At 52.5% G+C, this 21368-nt stretch overlaps 1 protein-coding gene across 2 annotated transcripts in view; it reads right to left on the bottom strand.

Moving 5' to 3' along the window:
• Nucleotides 1-21368, bottom strand: part of EPS8L2 (EPS8 like 2) — a 64032-nt gene that overhangs the window by 19968 nt on the left and 22696 nt on the right. The window contains exons 3-4 of one of the 2 annotated variants that reach the window (XM_030483612.1): nucleotides 20462-20517; nucleotides 4720-4784 (exon numbers count right to left, since the gene is read on the bottom strand). In XM_030483612.1, coding sequence (XP_030339472.1) covers nucleotides 4720-4784; nucleotides 20462-20517 — 121 coding nt within the window. Of the gene's footprint in view, nucleotides 1-4719; nucleotides 4785-20461; nucleotides 20518-21368 lie in introns of those variants that run through there. The other variant, XM_030483613.1, reaches the window with a different exon arrangement.

Here is a 21368-nt window from a genome sequence, read left to right as displayed (position 1 = left end):
CGAGGAAGAGGAAATGGTCCTGTTTCACCTTGTTCCATGTGCTGCCCTGCTGTGTTCCTGGTGAGGAGAAGGGAAGAACATGTCCAACAGGGAAAGCAGCTGAAGCTCTTCCCTGTGGTAAACAGCTTTCTCCAGGAGAGAAAGGTGGGAGGCTTTGGATGGACAAGTCGTAGGCCTGACTCAACAGCCTGCTGTTTAACCTGAAAGGTTTATCAGGCCAGGTCCAGCTCTTCCTCTTCCCTGGAATATCAGTGGCCCATGCACTTGCATGACCCCCTCATCCCACCTCCCCTTCTCAATAGCATCAGGCTAAGTAACACATTGCTGCTGAGTCAATCTGTGGGGTGGATTAGCCCTCTGGTACTGCAGGTAGAGCAGATGTTTGCCATGGGGCTGGGGACAACAGTGCACCAACCCCAGGAACAGCCCTGCTGGCCCGTGGTGCTCCTGTGGCTGCTGGAGTGGAAACCCCTGCTTGTCTGATGCACAAATCCTGCAGCCTGGTTCCAAACAAGAGCTGGAAAAATGGGGTGTGTTTTAAAGCAAGCCCCAAATGGATGTGAAATGTGAAGAGGCTCTTTGGAGCCTCTGCTACTGTGGATGTTCTGATCCCTTGTCCTCATGCCTTCTCCCAGCGATCAGACATAACGTTTTTAGAGTTCAGGCAGTTTCTTTCTGGCACTGACTCTTTGCTATATCAGGAGTCAGGGTCCAGCCATGGCACAAGGGCAGTCTCTGTGCCAGAAGACAACCAGGCAAGAGCTACAAAGCATGAGGAGAGAAGGAGAAGGGACTGGGGGCAAACCTCTCTGTTCCCAGTAGCAGCCTCAGCTCCTGAGCTGATGGAATTCCCCAAAGGATGGTGTCCACCATCAGCACGTGCCTCGGTGGGCAATGGAGGAGGATGAGAGTGCTGCTTGGGAGGGAAGATCTTCCTACCTGCAAAAGCCCAGGGAATACAAAGCAGGAAGCAGACTAAGAGGCAGCAAAAGCTGACTCTGCTCCAGCACCAAGGAGGGAACCAGCACCATCCTGCAGCGGGAATAGGTTACAAAGGGATCTTGGAGAGGCTGAGAATGTTGGGGTCTGATACAGAGCAGATGGACCTGGGGGTGCACAGGGCCTTGGACAGTCGTGTTGAAGTACGAGCAAGAACCACTGTTGCAGTTGGCTCCAGACAAGGTGGATGCAGTGGGAAAGGCTCAGATTTAAAGCCCTGGTAGCCCTGACAGGCAGAAAGGGCTGAGTATTTAAACATGATGGTTGATGTGATAGTGGGAATTGGGTGGATGAGAATTGTGGTGACCAACTCAAAGGACCGGAAAGAGCAGAGAAGAGGATAAACACTGCAGAGCGTAAGACCCAATCCTGTGTTCATAACGCAAGGTACTGGGTGAGGCACTGGCCAAATAACACTCCTGGCAAGTATTTGAGCTGAAGGCTGAGATTAGCCACGCAATCAGGCCTGAGAAACATACTCAGGCGTGTTAGTGTGATGGTAAAACAGTGCATGGAAAGGTATTGACAAAGTCAACACTATCTGTGCAGAGGTGACAAAGCCTCTGCTTTCTGAGCAGTGCAGGGAATTGGTTTATACGTGATGACAGCAATTCTTATCTCTCCTGTTATCTTAAAGGCAGGTTTACAGGCTTCATAAATTCCTTTCGGGTTTACTGTTAAGTAAGTTTTCATGAAGGGGAAAGCTACTTGTCTAACTCAGAGTATTTCCTCTTTTCCATTTCCTTTAGATCTGGGTGGAATGAGAGGGAGAGTCTTTGATTTATCCCATTAACACCCTTTTCAGCCACATGCATCTTCAAATATAGTGCCTTTTGTCAGCATGGGCAGTGATTCCATCCACTATTAAACTTTGATCAGCTTGTAGATTACTGCAAAGGGTGTAAAATGCTTCTTGTGAGGAAACTTTTCTTCCTATCTCGCTGCTGCCACTGAAATCCTGTTTGCCTTGGTCAAAGTGCAGGGTAAGGATGCTCGAGGGGGTGGCATATGGCATGATTCATGAAGAATTCACGTACGTGTCAGTGTTTAAAGTACCTTCTCTGCTTCCGCGAGTGCCTGTGGGGCTGGTGGCAGGGCCAGGACCTCCCTCCAAGCGAGTGTTTCTTAATGTCTAAATTTCATTGTAAGCAACTGAACAGGCTCTTTCATCCCTAACCATGGACTTAAGCTCTCTGCTGGACTGGGGTCTTCAAACCAGAGAAGAGAGGGCCCTATCTACTAAATATAGAATCATGGAATGGTTTGGGTTGTAAAGGACCTTAAAATCATCCAGTTCCAACCCCCTGCCACGGGCAGGGACACCTTCCACTAGAGCAGGTTGCTCCAAGCCCCTGTGTCCAACCTGGCCTTGAACACTGCCAGGGATGGGGCAGCCACAGCTTCTCTGGGCACCCTGTGCCAGCGCCTCAGCACCCTCACAGGGAAGAGCTGCTGCTTAAGAGCTCATCTCAATCTCCCCTGTGGCAGGTTAAAGCCATTCCCCTTGTCCTATCACTCCAGTCCCTGATGCAGAGTCCCTCCCCAGCATCCTTGTACCCCCTTCAGACACTGGAAGCTGCTCTGAGGTCTCCACGCAGCTTCTCTTCTCCAGGTTGAACAGCCCCAATGTTCTCAGCCCGTTTCCATACGGGAGCTACTCCAGCCCCTGATCATCCTCGTGGCCTCCTCTGGACTTGCTCCAGCAGCTCCATGTCCTCCTTATGTTGGGGACACCAGCACTGCACACAGTGCTGCAAGTGCGGTTTCACAAGAGCAGAATAGAGGGGCAGGGTCACCTCCTTTGACCTGCTGCTCATGCTCTATATGAACCTCTTAAAGTGTCTTCCTTTCTCTCCTTGCCGAGTTTGCAGTGGGAATGGTCCAGTTGGCCTCAGACTGGCACCTCCATCCTATGGTGGTCAGCACTGGTGTATTCCATTAGAGGAATTGCCAGGCCCGGGACATCCAGGCTGGCTCCTTCTCTTTGAGTGAATGTCTGTGACACTGGGAGCTGCATTTGGCTGAGTTCCCATTGTGGTTGAAGGGTTTTGGGTTACTTGAGAGGACACAGTAGCTGGGGGGAGCTGAAAGGTGATAATCCATGTGGGCTCTGTTGTACGGGCAGATGAGGGAGCCCTGCGTTTAACCTGTATGTGCTGACCAAGGAGGGTTTGAAGCATGGGGTGATGAAGGATGGCAGCTCCCACTGCTCTTCAAATGAAGAGAGAGGAGGGAGAAGAACAGCAGCTCCATTTCCTATTTCCTTGTACAGAATTCCCTTGTCTTTTTAACATCTTTTTCTCCTGTTATCCCCCCAGTTACTAAACACTTTCATTTGCTGAATCTTGATTGTTCAGAAAGGAAATAGATTTTTGATAAATAGTTTCATAGGCCATTTTCAATTTAGATTTACAGTAGAAAAGAGGCCCATGTGTAATGAACCCAACTTAACATGTTTTACTGATCATTCTTGTCCTCCCTTCTCATCAGTGGTTCCCCATCTGCAGGCTGCAATGACAGACAGTGGCTGAATGACTGAGCTCTGCAGCAGGTCCTTCAGGCAGTGACCTCCCATGCTCATGTCACACCTTATAGCAAGAGGACAGAGCTGCTGACCTCCGTGTCCCTAGACCCTGCTTATAGATAGAGCCCAGCAAGGGAAAGGGGTCAAACCAGTAAGTTCTGAGCTCTGGTACAGGCCACACACTGGACATGCAGCAGCAGTGAGCGGTCTCTGTTTCTCTCCCCATCCCCAAAGCAGAGTGTCTGATGTGGGTTTCTCCTACTCTTCAGTTCAAAGAAACACGTGGGATCCCAGGGAGGGGCAGCTGAACGGCCAGGGGTGACCTGTGCCACGGGAGAAGCCACCAAAGCCTGGACCCAGCTTTGTTACAGGGCTTGAGGGTGATTCAGAGCTGTGCCATGGCTGTTTGTAGCCTTGGGAGAATCTGAGCTGTACCAGACACTCTTTGCTTGGACTTCCAAATAATGCCCTGTTGTAACAGAACTCTGGAGAGCAACAGGGAAACGAGGCATGGCAGGAGAGCTGGTGTTGATTTTAGAGCAGGCGTTGTGTGAGGGGAGAGAAAGGAGAGGATCCAGTCCAGCTGAAACCTCTGATTCATGGGAAGGAGTGGGGTCAGTCTTGGGAGAGGAATTGTCTCATGACTTGTGCTGCTCTCCTAGTTCTTTATGAGAGGAGTCTATGGTGCAGAAATTCCTGTGTGTGCTCTTTACTTTCCTACACTTTTGGGCTCAAATTGAATGAGAAGCCTGGATGACCCCAGCTTCAATATATGTGACTGAGAGGGCTTGTGTGGCCTCAGCCCCACGTCCAGGCTGGCAGGACCATGCTGATAATTCCCTCAAGGAGGGAAACTACGGTAGATGGTGAAGTCTGAAGGTGTATCCTACAGTCCAGGGGCTGGAAATAGTGTATGAGCCCAGCTTGGGTGGGGAAGCTCGGGAGACAAGCATTCCTACAGGCATCAGGGAGGCAGGAACATGAGTTTTCAAGCGGCTTTGCTGTTTGCCTCTCAGGATGTGAATCACAGAATGGTTTAGGTTGGAAGGGACCTTAAAGAATGATTCTTGCTCATTCTAAGGTTCCCACCTCCTCTTTGGCCTAATGAAGGTGCAGGACCAATGAAACACTTTGTGTTACCAGCACCTATCCCTGACGCTGGCCTCGCAGCCTGTAGGGTTTCATTGCATACTCACCTGCACGTGGTACTGTGATGTCTCGTGCATGATGATGTTGGAGTTGGAGTATTTTTTCCTTTGTTCTGCAACAAGAAGAAGAAAATAAGGCTTCAGTGGGATGCTACAGTTACTCCCATCATCTCTGAGCTTCCAGCTTCAGTTGGAGTATTGGGAATAGTAAGACACATTAATGATATTAACCTTTGTAACAGGGACCGGCAAGTTGGTGTGTAGGGTACACAGAATCACAGCATCATTAGGGTTAGAAGGGACCTCTGGAGATCATCACAGGGGAGATTTAGGTTAGATCTAAGGCAGAAGCTCTTCCCTGTGAGGGTGCTGAGGCGCTGGCACAGGGTGCCCAGAGAAGCTGTGGCTGCCCCATCCCTGGCAGTGTTCAAGGCCAGGTTGGACACAGGGGCTTGGAGCAACCTGCTCTAGTGGAAGGTGTCCCTGCCCGTGGCAGGTGGTTGGAACTGGATGAGCTTTAAGGTCTCTTCCAAACCAAACCAGTCTGGGATTCTATAACAGCCCTTTGAATCATCCTCCAGCAGGAACCTTCTCCGCTGCTGTTACGTTTTAGTTTGCTTTCTGGTGTTTCCTGGCAAGCCACAGCGTAGGGCTGGAGTTAGAGACAGGAAGGGCTGCAGGGATCAAGGGCAGCCACTCAGAGCCGGAGTTTCTTGTACAATGTTTGTATGAGGCAACAAATGTTCCTTTACTTCCTGCATTTCTTACTGGAAGGTGGCAGTAAGAAGGAACTGGGAGGAAATTGCTTGGAGTTTTGTGAGGTTATTGAAGAGAATCCTGTAAGAATTTCCTCTGCCACCTCTCTCATTGGTGCTTGACCAGAGATTCCTTCTAAATACTTGGCTGGAATAGCAGAGGAGTAACGATCCCAGCCCAGAGTGATCTGGAAGCATCCAAACTGAAGCATCTTCCTCTCCAGCAGAAGACATCCTGATCCCTGCTCTGCTTAGGAAATGCAGTGGCAGTTCTATACATTTTCACCCTTCTTACAGCCTGAGTTACACCATCCTGTCCTCTATTGCTACAGTCACAACCAAGAGGGTCTCACAACACAGCAAATGTGGTTTGGAGCAGTATGTATTAATCTTAGTTTACTTAGTTGTGGTTTACTTCAAAGCTCTGCAATGCCTTCTTGGTGGCTTCTCTCTGGCACCCAGAAAATGAATATCCTGTAGGAATTCATTTGGTTTCTTTCCTAATATATTAAGAAAAGGATCTTTTGGTGAAGTGGTGCAGGACCCACAAGACCCAGGTGAAGTGGGTCTTGAAGTGCAGACCACTGGGAGAGGCTGGAGGTGGGAAGGAGCTTTGGGAAGGAGCAGGGTCTGCTGGAGCAGTGACCACTGGACAGGCCACAGGCAACCAGGGCTCTGGTTGCCCCTTGGGTGAGGACATGAGCCTAATGAAGGTGCTTGTGATGCAGCTCCTCCCTGGGGCCACCATGGGTTGGTCTGACTTCTCCTTTTGCTGCCGTCTGGAACTGCAGGTGTGTCGCATTCTTTTAGTCTGTCCAGCAGGACAAATCCCTGCCTCTGCATGGAATTCTGTCTCTGCAAATCCTATCCCTTCTGGGGAAGGGATGAAGGAGCTCGAGTGGTACTTCTGGCTTTACCATTGCTGGTGTCTTGCTTTTTTTCCCCCCCTCTGTCCCTTGTGTAAAGTAGAAGTGACTCTTTCCTATCTGCTGCTACTCCTATTGTACTACTGAAGCTACTACACCATTTGTTCCCCCCCATGAAGTGGCTTCTAAGTGCCCACTACGGCCAGACACAGGCTCCCTCAGCGCTGCCTTCACTCGGGGCTGTGATGAGGCACAAGTTGCTTTGTAGACAGAGAAGCTACCCAGCCCCAAGCAGTGAGCAATGTGGGCACCCTTAGGAGCCAGCAGGTCCTCCTGCACCCTGGTCACCTCCGCAGGGCCAGCAGCAGGCTCCTGCCTGACATGCATTGCCACCAAAGAAGGAAGAGTGACTAGACTGGGTGATAGGAGCAGGGACAAAGGGAGAGTGGAGGGGAACAGAGCCCTGGTCCGCTTTTGTGTTGCCTGCACGTCTGTTATCAGACTCTTTACAAGTGTATCTTATCGTGGCTGCTGTGGGAGGGACAGGGGGGGAGTCCCAGGTCAGGGAGAGGAGCTGGAATGTGTTCAGGGAGAGGGAAGGGTGAGTGGTGCCTCCGCCTGTCTTGGGTTCTACATGGGGAGAGGCCCAGCAAGTGGGGAAGAGGGCACTCACAGAAGGGAAAGCTTCACGGGCAACACAGGCAGTGACTGGACTTCCAGAGCACCAACCCTGGAAGTGTTCCCAAACCTGTAGACAAGGCCCTCAGTGCCATTGGTTAGTGGTGGCCTTGGCAGTGCTGGGGAATGGTTGGACTTGATGAGCTTCAAGAGCTTTTCCAACCTGGTTGATTCTGTGATTCGATGCAGCAGTGCTGCTCTGACAGCCTTTTCCTTCTCTTCTGACTCTATCCCAGCAAAAATGGTCTCTGACCACTTCACCGCAAGTCAGCACAGCCCCTGGTTGCTCCCAAACCACGGAGTTGTTTTCTGCTGTCCTTTACACCTCCAAAGCTACCAGGAATCTCTGAGACTCCTGCAAACAGACACCACCTCCAGCACCAGTTTAGACCATGCATCCTGTCCATCTCTTTCCCTGAGCAAATTTGAGTGAACCTGTCCCACACACAGTTGTACAGGGACAGCGGAGGGGTCAGTGGAAGGAGCAATAGGACAGAAATGAGGGCCAGGCTCAGGAAGGATGGTTCTGAAGCTGGTCATAGTGATGGAGAAGCCTGAATGTTGCCTGGGGTGTAGTTTGCCACCTCTGATGTGTGTTCTCCCGTAAGCCTTGCAAGCAGCAGAGTGCTAGCAAGGAGGAAATGCAGCAAAGAGCATCCTGCTGTGACAAGAGCAGAAAACAAACCCCAAAGCACCAGTCTGGAGCTTTAGCTTAGTCCTGAGGATGTTCTTGTATTCACTTCTCACCTGAATAGCTCTTACTTAAACCTCCTGCCAGCAGATCCTGGGCAAAGGAAGGAGAAGCTGGTCTGGATCTGCTGCTTTCCCAGAGAGTTAAAACCTCTTACAGGCACGTGTCTCCTCGGCACTGATTGCCAGGATTCCTGCAAACTCCTTCCTCACACGTGTGTGCTCCTGCGTGGAACATGCAGCTTCATGCCCTGATTTCTCCTGCCTAGAATGGAGTAGGATTTCCATCCAGCCCCTGGAATGTTCCTGTTTCACTTACTTTGAGCTCGCACCTCATGGGAATTTGGGGGTTCTTTGCCTGTCGCAGAAGCAGAGGTTGGTGGGAGGGTGGTTAGAGACTGGTTATGGCTGAACAAGCTCAGACCTCTCAGGTACATTAGAGTGTGGGTCTTTCTCAGGGTTCTCTTGTTAAGTGTTTACTGGGTGCTCTTGCTCCAGTGACTGCCCCTGGTTTAGTGCTGCAGCACTGCTGGAGTTGGGATTGGGGCCTGGGCCACACGCACGTTTGCAGCCTGCTTTTCCTTTGGGTTCCACCTTGGTAGCATGAACCTTTCCCTCTGGATTCCCTTTACATCTCTGTCATGCTCTTATTCCTTCTTGGCTTCCAGGGAAGCAGGACGAGTGTGGTCCAGCTCAGCCCTATGGACACTGCCAGCAGGTGTCTCTCCAGAACAAGCTTTCCATGGGATTTAGCTTGGGGTTTGCACCATTCCCCTTGGCCAGCAGAGAAGAGCTCTTAATTTAAGCTCCTCTTGGTGCTTCTCCAAAGGCACAGGGCTGAGCACTGGTACCAAACCCCTCTATGGCCACAGGAGCACATTAAACATACAAAGATAGCCCAGAGACAGCCAACATGCTTTCATTCAGAGCTTGGCAGGGGTTGAGAGAAGCTGGTTTCAAGCTGACTTTAAAGCTGTTTAACACTTGTCTAACGTCTTTAAGCCTGAGCTGTGCCATCAGCTTGGCAGGACACCCAAGTGCTTTGCACCCTGTATCCCTGTGACTGAAAACACAGCGTGTGCTCTGCCTCTGCCTGATCCTGGCAGCCCTGAAGTGGCTGCTGTTGGTGAGGAGAAGTGATTTATTGATGGACATGCCTGGAGACCTCAGAGCAGCTCCCAGGGTCTGAAGGGGACTACAAGGATGCTGGAGGGGGACCTTCATCAGGGACTGGAGTGATAGGACAAGGGGTGATGGGTTCAAAGTGAAACAGGGGAAGTTCAGGTTGGATAGAAAGAAGTTCTTCCCTGTGAGGGTGCTGAGGCGCTGGCACAGGGTGCCCAGAGAAGCTGTGGCTGCCCCATCCCTGGCAGTGTTCAAGGCCAGGTTGGACACAGGGGCTTGGAGCAACCTGCTCTAGTGGAAGGTGTCCCTGCCCATGGCAGGGGTTGGAACTGGATGAGCTTTAAGGTCCCTTCCAACACAAACCGTTCTATGACTCTATACTGACAGAGGTGTTAATGGAGGTGCCAGGTCCCCCTTTGACATCACCAGCACCACCTCGGAGGTGGAGTGAGGATAGTTCAGAGGGCAAGACCTCAGACACGCAGCACAGCTCCTTGCTCAGCCACTAGCTTCAAGTGACCTTGAGTAAACTACTTAATATCCCAGCACGGCCACTTCCCACCTCAGGCTGGCACTGAAGGGTCGATGGCATTTTCTGTGTGCTGGGGGGTTTAATTGCAGTCTGCCCTACTTCAAATGTGGGGCAAGGTCTGGAACAGGCAACACATCCCACAGGGATTTCTGGCGCAGGTGAGAGACACTTATTATTTCTCTCCATAACCTCAATTTCCTCACCAAGCATTTCTGGTGTAAATAGATGACACTATTGGAAATGAGAACACTGCTGCTGTGTGGGATGGAGGCACATTTGGACTCTGAGACATGCCATCCCCTCCTTAAAACGGAGTGGAAAAGGCTCAAGTGGTTGGTCTGGAAACAAAGAGGGTTTTACATCTGGATAGGGAAAAGTCTCCAGCACTGAAAGGCCCCTTCCTTAGGGACTTCCTCTGTGCAGAGCTCTGCCAGGAGCTGGTATTCCCTGGGGGAAGTGAAGGTATTCCAGGGGGATGCTATTCCTAGAGAGAAGCTGGTTTCTGGTAGAACAACCTACCAGACTGTAGGTGTTCTGGTGGAAGAGCAGCCCATGGGGCTGTAGCAATGGTCAGGGCTGTGGCTGGATGTTACAGCCTCTCTGGGGTCCCTCTGATGCCTTCACCCCACCCTCCAAGCTCAAGAAGCTGGCTATGTCATGGTCAGGGCACATCAGTGTGTCCCTCTGGGAAAATGCCTGGAGAAGCCTTTGGGAATCTTGTGGACCTGTTGAAACCTCAGTGTGCTGCATAGCCCAGAGCCATCCCTGCGCTGGGGTGAGGGGATTCAGGGGGCAAAGGCCCCTTGAGCCATTCTCAGCCTTTTCCAGACAGAAGCAGCCCCAGGGCAGGGATGAAATGCAGATGTTCCCTCCCTCTGCTGATTCTCCCTGGGGAATTTCTGCATTACCTCCAAGAATGGCAGAACTAGAACAAAAGTGCCTTTATATTGCCTCAAGGCTGCCCAGGGAGGGAAAGGGGCTGTTTTTACACAGTCTCTTTCCTGTCCCTTGCTTTAAGATGTCTGCTGGTTCTTTCTCCTGAGGTCCCTCCTGTGTCCTTGGCTCCCACCTGCCACCCACACCCTGGAAACTGTTATTTTTGTGTTTCCTCCTGGCATCCACAAATATAACCACAGGGCCTGAGAACAGCCGGGCTTTCCGGGGACAGCAGGATGCTGGAACATGGGAATCTCCTTTCCCAGTGCTCAGCTTTGAGTTTAACACAGGAAGAATCAAAGATCCAGGCTGCTGATCACAGAATCCCAGAATCCCAGACTGGTTTGTGTTGGAAGGGACCTTAAAGCTCCTCCAGCTCCAACCCCCTGCCACGGGCAGGGACACCTTCCACTAGAGCAGGTTGCTCCAAGCCCCTGTGTCCAACCTGGCCTTGAACACTGCCAGGGATGGGGCAGCCACAGCTTCTCTGGGCACCCTGTGCCAGCGCCTCAGCACCCTCACAGGGAAGAGCTTCTGCCTCAGAGCTCATCTCAATCTCCCCTCTGGCAGGTTAAAGCCATTCCCCTTGGCCTGTCCCTACAGGCCCTTGTCCAAAGCCCCTCTCCAGGCACAGTCTTAGGCCCCGTCTATCCAAGAAGTGTGTGTGCTTTAAATAAAAAGGGGCTTTTTGGTTTATTTCCTTCAAAGCACTGTGGTGAAACACTGCAGAGCTTTCCCTGGATTCATTGTTATCTGCCTTAGCTTGGATCTGGCTCTGGTTGTGCCAGGCTGATCCAAATACATCACACACAGAACGATGCTGTGGGGAGATCTGTGGCTGTTTGACTCTACAAGGGGGATCCTTCACCTTGCAGAGGTGAACTCCCTTGGCCACGAGAGGCTGCAGAAGTCAGGTCACTTGTCCTGGGTGTCTCTCACTGCCCTTCTCACAGCCCTGGCCCCTCTCTGCCCGATTGTGTATGTATGAAGGGTGGCACATTGGCAGCAGGAGCTCATTTCCTCCTGGTTCACCTGACACCTCTCGCACAGGGACACTGCATTGCTATAGTGTCTTGCAAGGGAGAAGAGCTGAGCCCTGGAAGGTGTCATCCAACCCATCCCCTGGCCTGGGAGGAGAGAATCTGCATAATCCCCATGTGATTAATAAGCATTAGAGGAATACAGTGATGGTTTCCCCCAAATCAGGTGGAAGCTGCTGTTAAAGGTGCAGGTTGGTGTCTAAGCTCTGTTTAAATGACTTCTCTTCTGTGACCTTCAGAAGCTGTAGCAGTGGAGGACTCTCTGGATATACAGGGGCTGGGCTGCAAAGGGCAAGGAGAGCTTCAGGGCTGTGGCACTGGTACAGCAAGTATCTGAAGGTGGTAAAAGCTGCTGGCATGAGCCCATGGTGACCATCGCTGTGCTCTTCCCCTTCTGTCTGCCAAGAGAGCCAAAGAGGTGGGAAAACAACACAGCTTTGTCCCTTGCTTTTGGTGTCTGGCAAGAGAAGAAACTTCACAGCACAGGAGGAAGCTTGCTGGTGCAATCCACTGCTGTGGCCTAAAGAGCAGTGATGGGTGAATCACAGTTGTGCCATTGCTGAGCCCAAATATTGCTGTATGAATGGCATGGGTGATCCAAAAAGTTCTGAATGACTTGAGTGTGGATGCCACATAGGACATGCTTGAGGGCAGGAGGCTTTGCAGAGGGATCTGGATAGGCTGGATCGATGGGCTGAGGCTGTCTGAGGTTCACCAAGGCTCAGTGCTATGTCTTCAATCAGGTCACACCAACCCCCTGCAACACTCCAGGTTTGGGGAAGAGTGGCTGGAAACTGCTCATGGAAAAGGACCTGGGGATGTTGGTCACCAGCCAGCTGGATGAGCCAGCAGTGTGCTCAGGGGGCCAAAAAGGCCACCAGCATCCTGGCCTGTCTCAGACCCAGTGTGGCAGCAGGGCCAGGGCAGGGATTGTCCCCCTGTGCTGGGCACTGGTGGGGCTGCCCCTCGAATCCTGGGTCAGTTCTGGGCCCCTCACTGCAAGAGAGACATTGAGGGGCTGGAGCAGGGCCAGAGAAGGGCCCCGGAGCTGGTGCAGGGCCTGGAGCACAAGTGTGATGAGGAACGGCTGAGGGACCTGGGGGGGTTTAGTCTGGAGAAGAGAAGGCTCAGGGGGGACCTTCTCGCTCTCTGCAACTGCCTGACAGGAGCATGGAGCCAGGAGGGGGCTGGTCTCTGCTCCCAAGGAACAAGGGATGGGACAAGAGGAAACGGCCTCAAGCTGCACCAGGGCAGGTTTAGGTGGAGCTGAGGAACAATTCCTTCCCCAGAGGGTGCTCAGGCATTGGAACAGGCTGCCCAGGGCAGGGCTGGAGCCACTGGCCCTGGGGGTGCTTAAAAGCTGTGTAGATGTGGCACTTGGGGACATGGTTTAGTGGTGGCCTTGGCAGTGCTGGGGTAATGGTTGGATTTGGTGATCTTAAGGGTCCTTTCCAACCTAAACAATTCTATGACTCTATGCACACACTCTGGTAAGTTCATCTCTTGCCTCTGAGGATCTGGCCCAATAAGCCCTAAAACACTTCTTTCAGGGGACAAAACCCTGTACCTGGTTCTGTAACTGAACTCAGTTCAGTTGTTCAGCCCTTTCTGAGCCAGTTGCCTTTAGTCTTGCCTCGTACCCAGAGGTGTGGGGAGAACTGCAAAGCCAGAATGTTTTCTATCACCAGTACCTTGTGGCTACCAGTGCTGTGGGAATGATGTTCCCCACTGGCACCAGTGGCCACTGAGGAAATGGGAAAAGCTCAGCCCACTGTGGCAGTAGGAAGGTGGATTTTACCCAAGGGCTCAAACTGGTGCTGGGCTGAAATCCCAGTGAGGAGGCTGAAATCTGGGCTGGAAGGGAGCGTCCTGTTTGGCTTTGTAAGGAGTGGAAGGTATGAAAGGGAGTAATAAATGAGGAAAAGAGGCAGGATCGATGCACATCCTGGAGGGACAGGGTTATCAGCTTGGACCAGGAAACCAAACCACATCCTTTGTGCCAAGTTCCCTCCCCATTTCCGTGCAACACCCTTTTCTGCAGGGAGTTAGATGTGGCTGTGAACACTCCCTTCAGCCTGGCGGCTTGTGTGCATGGAGACTGGGATAACTCTGCCTGCAGGACCCAGCTTACAGCTGGAATACATGGTTACAGCCTCTAGAGATGGTGAGTAGTGCAGAGAGGGAGAGAGCATCCCTGGAACAGCATCCCAGTGGTACCAAGGGTGGGAGAAAGAGTGGTCCTGCAGGTAACAACCATGAGCAGTTACTCCATGCATGGACTGCTGGTTGTAGAGGGAGAAAAAGGCACATTTTTACTCCTGAGCTTCCCCTGCAGCTCCTCAATACCCTGATTCTCTCCCACAGAGCAGCCCTGGGTCCTGCCCCGCAGACAGAGTGTTACTGTACGGCCTGGACACTGCACACAGTGTTTCTTGCTGTGCTCCATCCTTGCACAACCCAGGAGGTGGGTCAGGTTTTATTTGCTCTTCTAGAGTGGGCTGTGTCTTCAGCTAATAAACCAGGAATGTGAGCACTTGGGCTGAGCTGGGGGAAATATTACATGTGCTGAGGAGGAATTCGGCCTCGTGACACCTTCCAGCAGCTGCTGACACGTTATCAACAGAGCAGCTCCCTGCTGCCACACACCATTCATGCCTTGGGCTGTCCCCAAGCTCAATGAGAGCCTTTTCATTCACTCCAAGAGCTTCCACATCACATAGTAACATGCCATCCATGAGCAGTAGATACCGTGCAAAGAAACCTGGAGAGGGGCTTTGGACAAGGGCCTGCAGGGCCAGGACAAGGGGAATGGCTTTAACCTGCCAGAGGGGAGATTGAGATGAGCTCTTAGGCAGAAGCTCTTCCCTGTGAGGGTGCTGAGGCGCTGGCACAGGGTGCCCAGAGAAGCTGTGGCTGCCCCATCCCTGGCAGTGTTCAAGGCCAGGTTGGACAAAGGGGCTTGGAGCAACCTGCTCTAGTGGAAGGTGTCCCTGCCCGTGGCAGGAGGTTGGAACTGGAGGAGCTTTAAGGTCCCTCCCAACACAAACCAGTCTGTGGTTCTATGATCCTGTCTGCAGCAGCCTGTGACCTCCGTGTAGCACCATGGGCACCCCTCATGCAAGCAGCAGGAAAGAAGGGCTCAAATCCCCCCCCCCAGACACCAGGAACATGGGGTCACAACAGTCCTGAGGCTGTTCTGCCCTCTCAGACACTGAATAAACACAAAAAGAGCAGAAAAACCCTACTATAACCCACAGACAGTCTGGGGAAAGCAGAGTGTAGTGGGAGCACCTCCCTTTCAGCCTGTTTACCCCACACAAGTGCCTTCTGCATGGAGCTGTACAGCCACACAGCTGTACCCCACACAGTCACAACCATAGGGACTGTGGTCACACCTCTCAGCCCCCCTGTCTTACCCACCACTGGGTTTGATCCACAGGAGCCAGCAGGAATGCTGCTTTCCTGTTTCCCTCCCAGCCCTGGTTCCAGTTGCAGTATTAAGTGTCCAAGGTTCTGAACTAAAGGCTCACCCCAAGGCAGTGTCCGAGGAATGGGGAAAATCTGAACCTGGAATCTCGGGTGGGAAAGGGGATGTGAAGAAAGGAGCTGAAATGGCACCAAGGGAGCAGTGGGGGATGACAAGGGAGTTATTCAGGGCTGGGAGGGGAGGGGATGGGGAATGAAGCAGACAGCAGCAGCACTGGGAAGCTGTGCTGCCTCTCACCCACCTACTGCCAGAGCTCTTCTCTCCCTGGTATTGTCCCACTGCACTGGGAAAGAGCATCCAGGGATGCTCCCTGCTCCGAGCAGCTTTCGGCCTGTCCTGGCAAAGGGGAAAACCATGCCCAAGGGGGAAATGTGTTGGCCATGCCGTGCAGGTGGATGGAGACACACAGCTCTGTGTCCATCTGCCCCATCTGGTGCTCTGGAGGTTTTGGGCAAGCAAGGCAGGTCCCTTGGGAAGAGCAATGCAACAGGAGACACAGGACCTGGGAAATCCGTGTTAGGTTGGTGCTGCACCAGGTCCCTCAATCCCCCTGTCATTTCCCAAAGAGAATGTGCAGGGCAGCCCGAGGGACGCGGTTCCTCCGCTCCAGGGCATGGAGTCTTGGTCTCTGCTGGATCTCAGACTCTCTCCTGTGGGATGATAGCTCTAAAAGCCTGGTATCTCATCCAAGTCAGATGTACCTAAACCCAAACACCAGTCTTGCACTGAGCTGTAGAACCTCAGAAGTCACCTCAGTGACGTTGGGGCTTTCCAGCTTTAGCTCCTGCTACCAGACACAGAGGACACATCTGCATGTGAGGGATGCAACAGTGAGCGGCACCGTTCAGATGCTGCCCACATCCCCTTGGGTCTAGGCATGGGCACCGTCCTCTCCACCCAACCATGCAGCTGTAGCCAGCTCAGTTTCCAGCCACCAGCCTGCCAGGGTTGTGTCTTTCAGGCACTACCAGTGTGGGTTAAATCCATGCACAAACCCTGTTCCCGAGGGCTGTGGGGAAGGAGCAGCACCTCAGTGCTCCCATTGATGCTGGATACTGGAGAGGAGCTCTTCATCAGGAATTATAGCAATAGGACAAGGGGTGATGGGTTCAAACTGAAACAGGGGAAGTTCAGGTTGGAGATAAGGCAGAAGCTCTTCCCTGTGAGGGTGCTGAGGCGCTGGCACAGGGTGCCCAGAGAAGCTGTGGCTGCCCCATCCCTGGCAGTGTTCAAGGCCAGGTTGGACACAGGGGCTTGGAGCAACTTGCTCTAGTGGAAGGTGTCCCTGCCCGTGGCACGGGGGTGGAAGTGGGTGATCTTAAGGACCTTTCCAACCCAAACCAGTCTGGGATTCTGTGATTGAGAACTGTGAGTGCCCCGGGGGCTCCAGCTGAGCTAGTGAACAAGCTCAGGGCTTGGGCAGGCAATAACTGAGAGTAACAAATGACCCTTTTGCTGGTCCTCAGGCCCAGCCAGCACTAGGAAACGCAGCTTTAGGGAAAGCAACACTCTGTTGAGTCAATGTTTCTGTCTGCTTTTGGGGTGATTCTGGAGGTGGCACAAGTCTGTGATGGGCATCTCACAGCAGGGACCCCAAGGTCTCATCTTGGAGACATCCCCATGTGTCTGGGGGCTGGAGGCCCTGGTGGCAGACAAGGGAGGTCTGTGGAGGTCGCCCGAGTTGGTTTGTGACCATTAAACATAATTTACTCCTTCTCTATCAGTATGTTCTGCCTAGCCAGGGCCAGTGGCCTCTGCCACGCAGCTGATGGTGGCCTATGGGTGCAGCACCAGCGGAGTCTCTGTCCCTGCAGCTCCCCAGGCAGCTGATACCTGCCCAGGACCACGCTGGGCAGCAGGAATGGCTCTTCTCTTTGTGTTGGTGCCCCGTGTCCTGTTACAGTGCTGGAGCCTGGCTTGGGTTACATGGACATGCAGTGTCAAGTGATCGTGTCACCACTCTGCTCCTCCAGCAGAACTCACGCCACAGGCAGTGTCTCTTGCTCCAGAATCCCTCTTCCAGCCCTGTATCCTGACAGGTTTCAGTCTTTCCCAAAACTGAGTGTACTGAGGATGGGGTGGGCAGGTTGGAACCAAGTGGCTCTATCACAGGTTTGCATCACAGGGTCCCACCTCTGCCGTGCTCCTCCATGTCCCCTGGCTCTGTTTTGTGGCCCTAGTTTTGGATCCACTGGGCACTTCTGTGCCCAAGCACTTGAAATGAGAGGCAAAGACACCCAAGGAGTTGGCCAGGGGTGCTGGGAAGCAGCTGAGCACCACAAGGACAGACACAGCAGCCAAACAGGAATGGGATGTTCTGAATGCTGCTGCAGAGCCAGTTCCTTCCTACAGCCCCATGAGAAACCCACTGTCACCATCAAACTGCCCTCAACTCATGGTTACAAAGCCCAGTCCATCACAAGAGGCAGTGCTGTCTGACCAACCACGGAACCAGCTTAGGTGGTCACCTGCAGAAGTCCACCTGGCTGTCACCACAGGAAGGGGTGGCAGAAGCCTGCTGTGGGGAGCAGAAACGCTTCCTTCCAGCCCTTCCCTTGTCTTCTTCCAGAGCCATCCTGGTCTCCCCCCTCCTCAGGCTTTCATCTGGGTTCAGAACAGATGCCAGTAAGTGGAGAAGCAGCTTAATTTATTTATGGTATGCATTAACATTAATTCAGCTGGTGGCTGTGCATTGAGTAAGGTGGCAACTTGATAGTACCAGCCATTCCCCAGCAGAGCCGGGGCTTGCTCTGGGCAGACTCTTCCAGAATGGGGAGCTGAGCAACTGGGGTGCTGCTTGTTAAGGCAGGAGGAAAGGATGAGTGTCCTGCTCCTGTGGCAGCCACGAAACTCCACTGAGGACAGCTGAGCACCAAGAAAGTGTATCACCTCTGGGAGGGATAGAGCCAGGGGAAGATATCATAGACTGGTTTGTGTTGGAATGGACCTTAAAGCTCCTCCAGCTCCAACCCCCTGCCACGGGCAGGGACACCTTCCACTAGAGCAGGTTGCTCCAAGCCCCTGTGTCCAACCTGGCCTTGAACACTGCCAGGGATGGGGCAGCCACAGCTTCTCTGGGAAAAGTCTGTGCCAGCGCCTCAGCACCCTCACAGGGAAGAGCTTCTGCCTCAGAGCTCATCTCAATCTCCCCTCTGGCAGGTTAAAGCCATTCCCCTTGGCCTGTCCCTACAGGCCCTTGTCCAAAGCCCCTCTCCAGGTTTCCTGGAGCCCCTTTAGGCACTGGGAGCTGCTCTAAGCTCTCCCGTTAAGGAGCCTCCTCCAGGCTGAAACCTAAATCCAAGCCATCTATGTGCATTGGAGCATTTGTGTATGTTTCCCAGTGAGCTTCCAATGCAGTAGCTGGCTGTGAATTTGGGAATCACTGTGCTCATTTCTTCGGAGGCCTGGCAGCATGCACAAACTGAGGGTGCAGCCTGATGACACTGGAGGAAAATGGGAATATGAAATGTCTTGTAAGCTCCAAGTGTCCCTTGGCAGCAGCGTGATCCCAGAATCAAGGCCAGCTCAGCTTGATGAGATTCGTTTTCATTATGAAACATAATTCTCCCTGGAATTTCAGTTCTGGCCTGCTCTCCATCCCCAAATGTGCCAGCTCACAGCAGAAAATGATGCTGGGGGAGGCAGGATGGGAGTGCCAGGAGGACCAGATGTTTAAATGTTGGTTTAACACTTGCTGAGTGTCCTTTGATAACAGTGTGCTGAACCAGAGGAGTGGGTTTAAAGTCCTGCCAAGGAAAAGCCCTCAGGATGCACAGGATGTGCTCGTGTGGTGCTGGGCTGAGCTGGCCAAGAGCCACTGATGTGTGCAGTAAATCAGAGCATCCCAGAGTGGTTTGGGCCTTATATCCAGCCTAAATCACTGCAGGCCTCAGATTGCTGCAGGGAACTAATGGGCAGTTGATTTACTCCTCTTGAGGACTGGTTTGCTGGAATTTGGTCGGAGAGGTCCATCCCTGGTGAAATTTACTTTTGGGGTGTGTCTATGCAAAAAAACCCCTGTAAAACATGTAACTCACTATGACAATGGCTTATAAGAGAAACTGTGTTTGTTTTAAAGGCAGTCTCAGCCTTTCCCTTCCCTGGCTTTTGTGGTGCAGGAGGCACTGCGGGCTGGTCCTTGCTCATGATGACCATTAGATCCCACCCTGAGACCCTGACAGCTCCAAGCCATGGGTGCCTCCGCTCTTGGGTGCAAACCTGCCTCTGTGCTGTGCTTCCACTGCAGTTGTTGGGTCTCTGATTCATTTCTACACATCTCTGTAGGGCTCTGTTCACCTTACAGGGATCTTTCTGCCCTAATCACATCTACAGGAGCTTTTGGTGCACAGCAAAAGGAATGATGCCATTAGAGGTGGTAGGAGCAACTCTGAACTAGCAGTGTGCAGAGTGGAGCAGCACCCTAACATTTCCATGCCTCATCCTTTTGCCTCTTTCCAGGCTTATCCTGTGTCCTTTCATCTCCAGGCAAGTGACTAACACAGTTCAAAGACCCACTTGGCACTTGCCCATCATGCACCATCCAGGTCCCAAAGAGTCTCAGCCAGTAACAGCAGGTTTCTGTTCTACCTTTACTCCCTTGTTTCACTTCTTTGCAGCTAATCAGAGTTATCAATGACTTTAACACTTCATCCACCAAGCACAGCCTCCACCTTCCCACCAGCAACCACTTGTCCCCGGGCACTGTAAGTCACTGTGGGACACCGCTCCAGGCTGCTCCACACTGACAAACCTCCAGCCAAACCCCTTCAGCACCAAAGTCACTCCCCAGGGACAAACCACCCTCACTTTGGGGCTGCAAAGGGAGATTTCTGATCACATATCAGCTCTGCAACAAGGCAGACGGTTTGTACATTGAAACCATCAACCAAGTACATCGACAGCTCTGAGGTGGGAGAGTCTGCAGGCTCAGAGACCCCAAAAGCTGCTGATGTTCCCCCATCTTCTTATCCAAGCACTGTCTGAGGGAGGTGACAACTTTCTGCTTGCTCTGCCCACCCCCCAGGCCAAGTTTTCACCTGGGATACATTAAGGGACCTGCTAAGATCAGGACTAACTGGTATTGACACCTAAATATTCTCTGCAGCTCTACAAGCAGTGCCTCCCTGGCTGCTCTGAAGCTGGGGTGGTTTCTAAACAATGCTGCTAACAGGCTTTGCCCAAGCACCATCCTACCAATTCCCTCTGCTTCCAGAGAGCCAAAGGGCACTGGAGTTGTTGTGGTTCACCGGGTAGTTACAAGAGGATAATCATTAACATGCTGAGGACAGTTTCTCTTTTGTTAGGCCTTTATCAGGTTATCTCAGTAACACACTGGAGAGGATCTGAGTGAGGGGAAGCAATGATCTGCACAGCTTGTCCTCACAAAAGCACAGCTGGCCCCAGCATGGGAGGTGGTGGCACTTCTTGCTGCCATGTCAGGCCAGCCTGTTCTGTATGGAAGGCTGGAATAATGTGGCTTTGATTGAATTCCAGCCTAAAACTTCCCAACAGCCACATCCAGATCGCCAGAGGTGCTTTTGCCATAGAGTCCCAGACTGGTTTGGGTTGGGAGGGACCTTAAATCTCATCCTGTTCCAACCCCCTGCCACAGGCAGGGACACCTTCCACTAGAGCAGGTTGCTCAAAGTGAAGCCTTAGATGTGTTTGTGGACATGACTTACCATACAGGTCCTTGGCGCTCAGCTTGGCGGCTCCATCTGCTCTGCCCATGCTGCCACTGTGAAAGACAAAGGTACAAAGAAACCATCAGCTCCTGGATCTTTTCAACATCTCCTCTCACACTGAAGCTCACACTTTGTCAGCTCTGCTGCTGTCCTGAGCGGGAGCAGTCCTGCCCTCCTCATCACGTCTGTCACACATGGTATGATAGTAAGTGTTCAAGGCCAGGTTGGACACAGGGGCTTGGAGCAACCTGCTCTAGTGGAAGGTGTCCCTACCCGTGCCAGGGGGTTGGAACTGGATGAGCTTTAAGGTCCCTTCCAACACAAACCATTCTATGACTCCAAATTACCAGGCAAAGCATTTGCTTGTCTGCCTGTGCCAGCAGCTCCCTCTGCAACCCTAGCTGATATCCACACCACGGCACGTCACTGAACCCAGCAGCTGGAAACAGGAGACAGAGGAGCCCATCAGGGCCTGTCCCCACTAGAGTTACCTTCACACCGTGTCCCCTGGAAGGACGTTGCTTCTGGAGGGGCTGTTTTAGGGACGGTGACTCCCGGTGGGTGGTAAGCAGGGTTCTTACAGGGGGCAGCGCAGGTAAATGGAGACCCCTCCACATTGTACCTGAACCTGCAGCAGCGTAAGGGTCAGAATTAAGACCCCTTGTTATGGACCTTTTTGAGAGGCACTCCTTGAAGGCAGGGGCTCAGATATAGAATGTCCCATGTAAAAATGTGGATGGACTAATTCATAGAACCATGGAATGGTTTGTGTTGGAAGGGACCTTAAAGCTCCTCCAGTTCCATCCCCCTGCCACGGGCAGGGACACCTTCCACTAGAGCAGGTTGCTCCAAGCCCCTGTGTCCAACCTGGCCTTGAACACTGCCAGGGATGGGGCAGCCACAG

This window comes from Strigops habroptila, chromosome 4 (assembly GCF_004027225.2).
Source record: "Strigops habroptila isolate Jane chromosome 4, bStrHab1.2.pri, whole genome shotgun sequence".
Lineage (NCBI taxonomy): Eukaryota > Metazoa > Chordata > Aves > Psittaciformes > Psittacidae > Strigops > Strigops habroptila.
The sequence above is the reverse complement of the archived record's forward strand: the minus strand, read 5'-3'. Positions and strand labels throughout refer to the sequence as shown.